The sequence below is a fragment of the Sabethes cyaneus genome, chromosome 2, assembly GCF_943734655.1.
Source record: "Sabethes cyaneus chromosome 2, idSabCyanKW18_F2, whole genome shotgun sequence".
Classification (NCBI taxonomy): Eukaryota; Metazoa; Arthropoda; class Insecta; order Diptera; family Culicidae; genus Sabethes; species Sabethes cyaneus.
The window spans coordinates 123,381,538-123,394,818 of NC_071354.1; the positions used below are offsets into that span (position 1 = coordinate 123,381,538).

At 40.0% G+C, this 13,281-nt stretch overlaps 1 protein-coding gene across 2 annotated transcripts in view; it reads right to left on the bottom strand.

Moving 5' to 3' along the window:
• LOC128737376 (nuclear factor related to kappa-B-binding protein) overlaps nucleotides 1-13,281 on the bottom strand; it is a 378,855-nt gene that overhangs the window by 316,108 nt on the left and 49,466 nt on the right. Inside the window, exon 2 of one of the 2 annotated variants that reach the window (XM_053832000.1) lies at nucleotides 171-341. The exons of the other annotated variant lie outside the window; for it this stretch is intronic. Coding sequence (XP_053687975.1) covers nucleotides 171-341 — 171 coding nt within the window. The remainder of the gene's footprint in view (nucleotides 1-170; nucleotides 342-13,281) is intronic. 2 annotated transcript variants of the gene reach the window in all.

Below are 13,281 nucleotides of genomic sequence, written 5' to 3' on the forward strand. Positions count from 1 at the left end.
GTTAGGAATTGAACCCGGGTCCTCGGCGTGAATGCTAACCACTACACCGGGATTGACCCCGGTAAAGGAATCGTTTTTACTGTGAAGTAGGAATCAAAAAAAGAATTCCCCGTGTTAGTGTTAGTTTGCCAAAAAATAAGTACGATTTTCTACACGAAACAAAATCATACCGGTTGGTCGATTTTCCGCTGTTTGTAATGATTCAATAGCTTTTTGTAATGACAATCCGTTATGAATAGCTTTCCATTTGATCCACGTAAATAATTATTAGCAGTTTGATCGTCTATAGGACCAAGCGTATCTGCTATGCGATTGTCCGCACCAGAAATTGATGAGCCAATCTGGAATTGAAATATTGAAAGTATTATCAATAAACGAAATCAATTTTAAGATATATATATATATATATATATATATATATATATATATATATATATATATATATATATATATATATATATATATATATATATATATATATATATATATATATCTATTGGGGGTTATTCTTTTTATTCATGCAGTGCTTATAAAGTTTATCTTAATCTTTTTGCCTTTCTACTAAGGTACCCCGGGGCAAGTGGGAATACGGGGTAAGTGGGAACGGAGCTCATAACTCTCTTCAACCTTATTTTATCCAACCGAACCTTTCTAGAAATGAAAGATACCACTCAAACGCGTGTATTAAAATTATAGATTATTTACAACTGGCATTCCAAACACCAAAATTGGACTTTTAATTTGAGCGTTATTTTCAATTTGCGTTGTAAGTTTGACGCACCTTTCTATAAATGATATTTTGGCCACAGGCTTCACGTAAAAGTACATGTTTTTCTGACAGTAGGTAAACATAATGAGTGTAATAACAAATTACACCCGAAAACTAGTTGTTTAATTTGACAAACGGTATTAAAAAAATGGGTCGAAATACGGTCGACACTTCAAAGCACCCGGGGCAAGTGGGACCTATTAAAAATAAAGTGTTTCAGCACAAAACTTTCTGTCTTAATACATTTTTACCTTTGTTATACTATATAACAAAGGTTTAGAAATTGGTCGAAAAACAGGAAATTGATCCAAGGCCCGGAGGGCCTGGTCACATATACCAATCGATAGGGTTCGACGAACTGAGCAATGTCTGTGTGTGTGTGTGTGTGTGTGTGTGTGTGTGTGTGTGTGTGTGTGTGTGTGTGTGTGTGTGTGTGTGTGTGTGTGTGTGTGTGTGTGTGTGTGTGTGTGTGTGTGTGTGTGTGTGTGTGTGTGTGTGTGTGTGTGTGTGTGTGTGTGTGTGTGTGTGTGTGTGTGTGTGTGTGTGTGTGTGTGTGTGTGTGTGTGTGTGTGTGTGTGTGTGTGTGTGTGTGTGTGTGTGTGTGTGTGTGTGTGTGTGTGTGTGTGTGTGTGTGTGTGTGTGTGTGTGTGTGTGTGTGTGTGTGTGTGTGTGTGTGTGTGTGTGTGTGTGTGTGTGTGTGTGTGTGTGTGTGTGTGTGTGTGTGTGTGTGTGTGTGTGTGTGTGTGTGTGTGTGTGTGTGTGTGTGTGTGTGTGTGTGTGTGTGTGTGTGTGTGTGTGTGTGTGTGTGTGTGTGTGTGTGTGTGTGTGTGTGTGTGTGTGTGTGTGTGTGTGTGTGTGTGTGTGTGTGTGTGTGTGTGTGTGTGTGTGTGTGTGTGTGTATGTCTGTGTGTGTGTGTTCGCTCCGAATTTTCTATCGCCAGTTACTCGGAGATGGCTGAACCGATTCGACCGCTATTACTGTTGTTTGGAAGGAATTGTTGCTTAGTATATCACTATTAAATTGTTTCATGGTCTGACTTTTCGTTTGAAAGTTATAAGCAAAAATGTGAAAACTACGTGACACGGGTTTCTCCGGAACCACGCAACCAATTTTAACGATCTTAGTACCAAACGAAAGCTCTTATCATTACTAAACGTTTTGCTAAGTTTTATTGAAAACGGACAAGCAGTTTAAAAGTTAGCCTTGAAAAACCTGTTTTGACTACGTACAAATGAACGCCTGTTTCTCAGAGATGGCCAAACCGATTTACGCGTTATTAGTTTCATTTATTAGGTAATATAGCCGAATAGATCACTATTGAATGATTTTTTGATTGGACGTTTAATTTGAAAGTTATGAGCAATCGAATACACCACACCAAAATTAACATAATTTATAATGATTTTAACCAAGATAATTTACCTAATTTCAATTATTTTAATATCAAACGAGAAGTTTTCACACTACGAATATATATGCTAAATTTCATAAGAGTTGGTTTTACCGGTCAAAAGATATTAACCCTCGAACACTCGCGCCCACTTTTATAACACGGTTACTTGCGCGCACAATAGCCCAAAACCAAAGAAAACGTGCGCACTAGAGTTTTGACTAGGAAAACTTGGTTTTAAGTTTATCGAACCTTTGGAAGAGTTTCTTAAAATTGAAAGCTCTATCGTCTGGTAGAATTTGAATTTTGATTAATCCCCCTAAAAGTGAAATAAACAAATTATTTTCCTTCAGTTTCACTATAACACATTGATGTGTTCTGCACAGTTTTAGAGCATATTATTGCAAGAAATTTTGCTGAAGACAGTAACTTTCTATCTCTTCAGTGAATATAGAAAAATCTTATTTATTGTATATGAATTTGTAAAGTCAGTTTTTCTATTCTAACTCTTTTTGTAATTATTGTATGACTTTTTCATGTATTACAAAGTTGCACAAATAATAAAAATACACAACTTTGCTGAATATAGTATACCACTATGTCTGCTCGTTTAGGAACTGTAGAACTTTGATTTTGAAAAATACCCTGATTTTGACCCCGAATTACTCGACTACCAACAGACGGATACATCTTAAACATTTTACATTTACACATGCTACTTGCTTCGTTTCTGTGATGTCGGTTTATGCTAATCTTGTTTTCTAACAATTTAAAGTATTAAGGCATTGAATAATTCTGACATTTTGCTCATAACAAGTTTACTGAAGAATATACGTTAGTATATACGTAATATACGATTTGTAACTTTATAACAATATGGCATTCAAAAACCTACACATGTTGTACAAAATACAACAGAGTGAGTAACCGAAAGTTAATAAAAATTGATGAAATTTATTCAAGAAAACTTTATTGTTGCGAATCAAATAGAATGGCATTACAGGAAATTATGCATGGTTCTAAAACTTAGAAACTAGACCTTTACTACGCAATGTATATGTTAAAGAATAATATTTCATCTTACAACTTACTTTTACTTGCACTTACCCTCATTAGTAACAACTTACTCAGCAATTTCATGAGAAAAGGAACTATCAAAATTTGTAAGTGCTTCTATTTGGTTCAAATTTTGAAAACTTATTCAAATTCCAAAAATTTCATGTAAACCAAACGTGTCGATTTCTATCTCAAATGGCAAGTAAGATCGTATAACAAAGGTTCCTTTCACCACTAGGTGGATTAAATCAGGTTTTTAGATGAACTACCGAACATTTTCGGTTCAATTACATAATATTTATACCAGTAAAAATTTAAAATAAAACCGAAAAGAACTAAACCAAGGGGCCCCCAAAAAGAAGGCCATATGCACAGCTTGTGAGGGAACAAACAGTTTGGTTACATTTTGATTACACCTAAACGATGTTAATTGAATTTGGAAAGGCAAATTTGATATAATTTAGCAAATCTGCAACTGGAATTGAAACAATAGAGTGTTGTGGTTATTATAACGTAACTATCTCTTATGAGTAGCTCAACCGAATTGGGCATGGTAGAACAAACAGATCATAATCGTATTTTCGAGCTATTAAACAATGGTTAATCCTAAATTACGTCTCGCAAGAATTGGATACAACGACATATTCAACTACATTTCATTACAATAATGCTTTACAGCGTAATTGCTCACGATCTATGTTTTATATAAATTATAAAGTCGCCCGTTGTGATCTGATTTTGTTACGCTATTTTTGATTGAACCCTTCTTACAAATATTGTTTTTGATTGCTACTTGCAATGCCTACCTGCGAGTGCTCGGAGTTTTCGAACGACGAGTGCTAAGAACGATCTTCGGCGGCGTACAGGAGAACGGAGTATGGAGGCGGAGGATGAACCATGAACTCGCACAGCTCTATGGCGAACCCAGTATCCAGAAGGCAGCTAAAGCTGGACGGATACGATGGGCAGGGCATGTTGCAAGAATGCCGGACAACTACCCTGTAAAGATGGTGTTCGCCTCAAATCCGGTAGGAACAAGACGACCAGGAGCGCAGCGAACAAGATGGTTAGACCAGGTGGAGCGAGATCTGGCGGAGAGTACTCGGTGTCCGAGCCGAGTTACATGGAGAAACTTTGTTCAACAGGCTTTGTCTTAGGACGGCAAGCCGCCACCGAATTCAATTCATATATATATATACTAGCTGACCCGACAAACTTCGTATTGCCACAAATTAACCTGTGTTGTACAAAAATCATGAATCTCGGATGATATTTGTCACAATCTCGAGTTTTGCAAGCCCCCCAGTGGGCGGCGCTTCCGACGGCGGGTCAGCGGCAACACTCGCGACCGTCTCGTCCTGAATGATCTAGTGTTACTATAGATAGTTTTTGTGGTCTTGTATTGACTAATGTTTTATGGAAGAGTCTCGGATTTCTCGAGTTCGATTAGTTTTTGAGTTTCGCAAAAATTTCTGTTTTATTTGTTTGAGAGTCCATATCCCCCTACCACAGGAGTGAGAGGTCTCTAACTATCGTAAAATAAATTCAAGACTCCAAAATCTCCCACATGCCAAATTTGGTTCCATTTACTTGATTAGTTCTCAAGTTATAAGGAAATTTGAATTTCATTTGTATGGGAGCTCCCCTCTTAAAAGGGGAAGGGGTCGTAATTCACCATAGAAAAAATTTCTGCCATCTAAAACTCCCACATGCCAAATTTGGTTCCATTTGGTTGATTAGTTCTCGAGATAAGAGGAAATTTGCATTTCATTTGTATGGAAGCGCACCCTCTTAAAGAGGAGATGGGCCATAACTCGCTTTCTAAAGAAGAGAGGGGTCTCAATTCACCATAGAAAAAAATCTTGCGTCCAAAACCACTTACATGTCAAATTTGGTTCCATTTGCTTGATTAGTTTTCGAGTTATGAGGAAATTTGTTTTTCATATGTATAGGGGCCCCCCCTCCTAAAGTGGGTAGGGGTCCCAATTCATCATAGAAAAAAATTTTGTCTCCAAAAACACCCACATGCCAAATTTGGTTCCATTTGCTTGATTAGTTCTCGAGTTATGGGGAAATTTGTATTTCGTTTGTATAGGAGCCCCCCACCCCCTCTTAAAGTTGGGAGGGGTCCTAATTTACTATAGAAAATATTCTTGCCCTCGAAAACCTTCATATGCCAAATTTGGTTCCAGTTGCTTGATTAGTTCTCGAGTCATGAGGAAATTTGTATGGAAGCCCCCCCTTTTAAAGAGGAGAGGAGTTATAATTCCCCTTATAAAGAGGGGAGGGGTCTCAATTTACCATAAATAAATTCTTGTCACCGAAAACACCCACATGCCAAATTTTGTTCTATTTGCTTGATTAGTTGTCGAGTTATGCAGAAATTTGTGTTCATTTGTATGGGAGCCCCCCCTCTATGTGGGGGGAGGGATTTCTAACCATCACTAAAACCTTTCCTGGCCCCAAAAAACCTCTACATGCATATTTTCATGCCGATTGGTTCAGTAGTTTTCGATTCTATAAGGAACATACGGACAGACAGACAGACAGACAGACAGACAGACAGACAGACAGACAGACAGACAGACAGACAGACAGACAGACAGACAGACAGACAGACAGACAGACAGACAGACAGACAGACAGACAGACAGACAGACAGACAGACAGACAGACAGACAGACAGACAGACAGACAGACAGACAGACAGACAGACAGACAGACAGACAGACAGACAGACAGACAGACAGACAGACAGACAGACAGACAGACAGACAGACAGACAGACAGACAGACAGACAGACAGACAGACAGACAGACAGACAGACAGACAGACAGACAGACAGACAGACAGACAGACAGACAGACAGACAGACAGACAGACAGACAGACAGACAGACAGACAGACAGACAGACAGACAGACAGACAGACAGACAGACAGACAGACAGACAGACAGACAGACAGACAGACAGACAGACAGACAGACAGACAGACAGACAGACAGACAGACAGACAGACAGACAGACAGACAGACAGACAGACAGACAGACAGACAGACAGACAGACAGACAGACAGACAGACAGACAGACAGACAGACAGACAGACAGACAGACAGACAGACAGACAGACAGACAGACAGACAGACAGACAGACAGACAGACAGACAGACAGACAGACAGACAGACAGACAGACAGACAGACAGACAGACAGACAGACAGACAGACAGACAGACAGACAGACAGACAGACAGACAGACAGACAGACAGACAGACAGACAGACAGACAGACAGACAGACAGACAGACAGACAGACAGACAGACAGACAGACAGACAGACAGACAGACAGACAGACAGACAGACAGACAGACAGACAGACAGACAGACAGACAGACAGACAGACAGACAGACAGACAGACAGACAGACAGACAGACAGACAGACAGACAGACAGACAGACAGACAGACAGACAGACAGACAGACAGACAGACAGACAGACAGACAGACAGACAGACAGACAGACAGACAGACAGACAGACAGACAGACAGACAGACAGACAGACAGACAGACAGACAGACAGACAGACAGACAGACAGACAGACAGACAGACAGACAGACAGACAGACAGACAGACAGACAGACAGACAGACAGACAGACAGACAGACAGACAGACAGACAGACAGACAGACAGACAGACAGACAGACAGACAGACAGACAGACAGACAGACAGACAGACAGACAGACAGACAGACAGACAGACAGACAGACAGACAGACAGACAGACAGACAGACAGACAGACAGACAGACAGACAGACAGACAGACAGACAGACAGACAGACAGACAGACAGACAGACAGACAGACAGACAGACAGACAGACAGACAGACAGACAGACAGACAGACAGACAGACAGACAGACAGACAGACAGACAGACAGACAGACAGACAGACAGACAGACAGACAGACAGACAGACAGACAGACAGACAGACAGACAGACAGACAGACAGACAGACAGACAGACAGACAGACAGACAGACAGACAGACAGACAGACAGACAGACAGACAGACAGACAGACAGACAGACAGACAGACAGACAGACAGACAGACAGACAGACAGACAGACAGACAGACAGACAGACAGACAGACAGACAGACAGACAGACAGACAGACAGACAGACAGACAGACAGACAGACAGACAGACAGACAGACAGACAGACAGACAGACAGACAGACAGACAGACAGACAGACAGACAGACAGACAGACAGACAGACAGACAGACAGACAGACAGACAGACAGACAGACAGACAGACAGACAGACAGACAGACAGACAGACAGACAGACAGACAGACAGACAGACAGACAGACAGACAGACAGACAGACAGACAGACAGACAGACAGACAGACAGACAGACAGACAGACAGACAGACAGACAGACAGACAGACAGACAGACAGACAGACAGACAGACAGACAGACAGACAGACAGACAGACAGACAGACAGACAGACAGACAGACAGACAGACAGACAGACAGACAGACAGACAGACAGACAGACAGACAGACAGACAGACAGACAGACAGACAGACAGACAGACAGACAGACAGACAGACAGACAGACAGACAGACAGACAGACAGACAGACAGACAGACAGACAGACAGACAGACAGACAGACAGAAATCCTTCTTTATAGGTATAGATATATCTATACCTATAAAGAAGGACTTCTGTCTGTCTGTCTGTCTGTCTGTCTGTCTGTCTGTCCGTATGTTCCTTATAGAATCGAAAACTACTGAACCAATCGGCATGAAAATATGCATGTAGAGGTTTTTTGGGGCCAGGAAAGGTTTTAGTGATGGTTAGAAACCCCTCCCCCCACTAAGAGGGGGGGCTCCCATACAAATGAAACACAAATTTCTGCATAACTCGACAACTAATCAAGCAAATAGAACAAAATTTGGCATGTGGGTGTTTTCGGTGACAAGAATTTATTCTATGGTAAATTGAGACCCCTCCCCTCTTTATAAGGGGAATTATAACACCTCTCCTCTTTAAAAGGGGGGGCTTCCAAACAAATTTCCTCATAACTCGAGAACTAATCAAGCAAATGGAACCAAATTTGGCATGTGAAGGTTTTCGAGGGCAAGAATATTTTCTATAGTAAATTAGGACCCCTCCCCACTTTAAGAGGGGGGGCTCCTGTACCAAAGAAACACAATTTGCCTCATAACTCGAGAAGTAATTAAGCAAATGGAACCAAATTTGGCATGTGGTTGTTTTTGGAGACAAAAATTTTTTCTATGATGAATTGGGACCCCTCCCCGTTTTGGGAGGGGGGGGATCCTATACACATGAAATACAAATTTCCTCATAACTGAAGAACTAATCAAGCAAATGGAACAAAATTTGGCATGTGAAAGTTTTCGAGGGCAAGAATATTTTCTATGGTGAATAAGGACCCCTTCCCACTTTAAGAGGGGGGGCTCCTATACAAACGAAATACAAATTTCCTCATAACTCGAGAACTAATCAAGCAAATGGAACAAAATTTGGCACGTGGGTGTTTTTGGAGACAAATTTTTTTTCTATGATGAACTGGGACCCCTCCTCACTTTAGGAGGGGGGGCTCCTATACAAATGAAATACAAATTTCCTCATAACTCGAGAGCTAATCAAGCAAATGAAACCAAATTTGGCATGTGAAAGTTTTCGAGGGCAAGAATATTTTCTATGGTGAATTAGGACCCCTCCCAACTTTAAGAGGGGGGGGGCTCCTATACAAACGAAATACAAATTTCCTCATAACTCGAGAACTAATCAAGCAAATGGAACCAAATTTGGCACGTGGGTGTTTTCGGAGGCAACCATTTTATCTATGATGAATTAGGACCCCTTACCATTTTAAGAGGGGGGGCTCTCATACAAACGAAATACAAATTTCCTCATAACTCTAGAACTAATCAAGCAAATGGAACCAAATTTATCATGTGGGTGTTTTTGTAGGCAAGAATATTTTCTATGGTATATTTTGTATGGATTTCTCCACTTTAAGAGGGGGGGGGCTCCTATACAAATGAAAAACAAATTTCCTCATAACTCGAGAACTAATCAAGTAAATGGAACCAAATTTGACATGTAAGTGGTTTTGAACGCAAGATTTTTTTCTATGGTGAATTGACACCCCTCTCTTCTTTAGAAAGCGAGTTATGGCCCATCTCCCCTTTAAGAGAGTGGGCTTCCATACAAATAAAATGCAAATTTCCTCTTATCTCGAGAACTAATCAATCGAATGGAACCAAATTTGGTATGTGGGAGTTTTAGATGGCAGAAATTTTTTCTATGGTGAATTACGACCCCTTCCCCTTTTAAGAGGGGAGCTCCCATACAAATGAAATTCAAATTTCCTTATAACTTGAGAACTAATCAAGCAAATGGAACCAAATTTAGCATGTGGGAGATTTTGGAGTCTTGAATTTATTTTACGATAGTTAGAGACCTCTCACCCCTGTGGTAGGGGGATATGGACTCTCATACAAATAAAACAGAAATTTTTACGAAACTCAAAAACTAATCGAACTCGAGAAATTCGAGACTCTTCCATAAAACATTAGCCAATACAAGACCACAAAAACTATCTATAGTAACACTAGATCATTCAGGACGAGACGGTCGCGAGTGTTGCCGGTGACCCGCCGTCGGAAGCGCCGCTCACTGGGGGGCTTGCGAAACTCGAGATTGTGACAAAGATCATCCGAGATTCATGATTTATGTACAACACAGGTTAATTTGTGGCAATACGAAGTTTGTCGGGTCAGCTAGTATATATATATATATATATATATATATATATATATATATATATATATATATATATATATATATATATATATATATATATATATATCTATACCTATAAAGAAGGATTTCTGTCTGTCTGTCTGTCCTGTGTTCCTTGTAGAATCAAAAACTAATGAACCAATCGGCGTGAAAATTTGCATGTAGAGGTTTTTGGGGCCAGAAAAGGTTTTAGTGATGGTTAGAGACCCCTCCCCCCACTAAGAGGGGGGGCTCCCATACAAATGAAACACAAATTTCTGCATAACTCGAGAACTAATCAAGCAAATAGAACCAAATTTGGCATGTGGGTGTTTTCGGTGACAAGAATTTATTCTAGGGTAATTTGAGACCCCTCCCCTCTTTATAAGGGGAATTATAACTCCTCTCCCCTTTAAGAGGGGGGGGTTTCCATACAAATTTCCTCATAACTCGAGAATTAATCAAGCAAATGGATCCAAATTTGGCATGTGTGTGTTTTTGGAGACAAAATTTTTTTCTATGATGAATTGGGACCCCTCCCCACTTAAAGTGGGGGGGGGCTCCTATACAAACGAAATACAAATTTCCTTATAACTCGAGAGCTAATCCAGCAAATAGAACCAAATTTGGCATGTAGGTGTTTTTGGAGGCAAGAATTTTTTCTATGATGAATAAGAACCTCTCCCCACTTTAGGAGGGGGGGCTCCTATACAAATGAAATACAAATTTCCTCATAACTCGAGAACTAATCAAGCAAACAGAACCAAATTTGGCATGTGGGTGTTTTCGGTGACAAGAATTTATTCTATGGTAAATTGAGACCCCTCCCTCTTTATAAAGGGAATTGTAACTCCTCTCCCCTTTAAGAGGGGGGGCTTCCATACAAATTTCCTCATAACTCGAGAACTAATCAAGCAAATGGAACCAAATTTGGCATGTGAAGGTTTTCGAGGGCAGGAAAATTTTCTACGGTGAATTACGACCCCTCCCCACTCTAAGAGGGGGGGCTCCTGTACAAATGAAATACAAATTTCCTCATAATTCGAGAACTAATCAAGCAAATAGAACAACATTTGGCAAGTGGGTGTTTTTTTTGGTGACAAGAATTTATTCTATGGTGAATTGAGACCCCTCCCCTCTTTATAAGAGGAATTATAACTCCTCTCCCCTTTAAGAAGGGGGGCTTCCATACAAATTTCCTCATAACTCGAGAACTAATCAAGCAAATGCAACCAAATTTGGCATTTGAAGGTTTTCGAGAGCAAGAAAATTTTCTATGGTGAATTAGGACCCCTCCCCACTTTAAGAGGAGGGGCTCCTGTACAAATGAAATACAAATTTCCTCATAACTCGAGAACTAATCAAGCGAATTGAACCAAATTTGGCATATGTGTGTTTTTGGAGACAATTTTTTTTTCAATGATGAATTGGGACCCCCCCCCACTTTAGGAAGGGGGGTCCTATACAAACGAAATACAAATTGTAGAAGCCCCCCCTCTTGAAGTGTGGAAGGATCCTAATTCACCGTAGAAAATATTTTTGCCTCCAAAAACCTCCACATGCCGAATTTGGTTCTATTTGCTGGATTAGTTCTCGAGTTATGAACTAATCCAGCAAATGGAACCAAATTTGGCGGGTAGGTGTTTTTGGAGGCAAGAATTTTTTCTGTGATGAATTAGGACCTCTTCCCACATTAGGAGGGGGGGCTCCAATACAAATGAAATACAAATTTCCCCATAACTCGAGAACTAATCAAGCAAATAGAACCAAATTCGGCATGTGGAGGTTTTTGGAGGCAAAAATATTTTCTACGGTGAATTAGGATCCTTCCACACTTCAAGAGGGGGGGCTTCTACACAAATGAAATACAAATTTCCTCATAATTCGAGAACTAATCAAGCAAATGGAACCATATTTGGCATGTGGGTGTTTTTGGAGGCAACCATTTTTCCCATTATGAATTAGGACTTCTTACCTTTTTAGGAGGGGGGGGGGCTCCCATTCAAACGAAATACAAATTTGCTCATAACTTTAGAACTAATCAAGCAAATGGAACCAAATTTGGCATGTGAGAGTTTTAGATGGCAGAATTTTTTTTCTGTGGTGTATTACGACCCCTTTCCCTTTTAAGAGGGTGGGCTCCCATACAAATGAAATACAAATTTCCTTATAATTTGAGTACTAATCAAGCAAATGGAACCAAATTTAGCATGTAGGAGATTTTTGAGTCTTGAATTTATTTTATGATAGAGACCTCTCACCCCTGTGGTAGGGGGATATGGACTCTCATACAAATAAAACAGAAATTTTTGCGAAACTCAAAAACTAATCGAACTCGAGAAAATCGAGACTCTTCCATAAAACATTAATCAATAACAAGACCACAAAAACAGTAACACTAGATCATTCAGGACGAGCCGGTCGCGAGTGTTGCCGGTGACCCGCCGTCGGAAGCGCCGCCCACTGGGGGGCTTGCAAAACTCGAGATAGTGACAAAGATCATCCGAGATTCATGATTTATGTACAACACAGGTTAATTTGTGGCAATACGAAGTTTGTCGGGTCAGCTAGTATATATATATATATATATATATATATATATATATATATATATATATATATATATATATATATATATATATATATATATATATATATATATATATATATATATATATATATATATATATATATATATATATATATATATATATATATATATATATATATATATATATAGAGTTAGCAACATCGCTATCATCTCACCCAGTCTTGCTTCAGTGATAGTTTGCACATAACATATAGTATGGTAGGATATATAAGTTAACGACGGATCCAAAGTACACGCACCGAACGACAACCAACCAACTCTAACTCAGCGATCAATCACCTGTACAGGAAAACAGTCAGCAGTTTTCATACCCAGCAACGCCGGACGATCGAAGGCATCGAATATCAACATCAGTGCATGCAACGTGACATCGCCAGGTCTTGCAGGCTTAGCATATTTTAGGCAACAGACTAGGGCAGTGAGTACCATAAACGATTCCAATAAAACCATTCCATTGACGACCACTGTAGCGGGCAGTACTTAGTTTCCTTTTTTAAAAACTCCTCGTATGTAACCCAACTCTTAACTGGCGCAGTCGGCGCGGATCTCGAATAGTTTTATCTTCCGCTAAGGTGCGTTCGCGAACGAATATCGCGAATTTGTGAAGAAAAGTATTTGAAA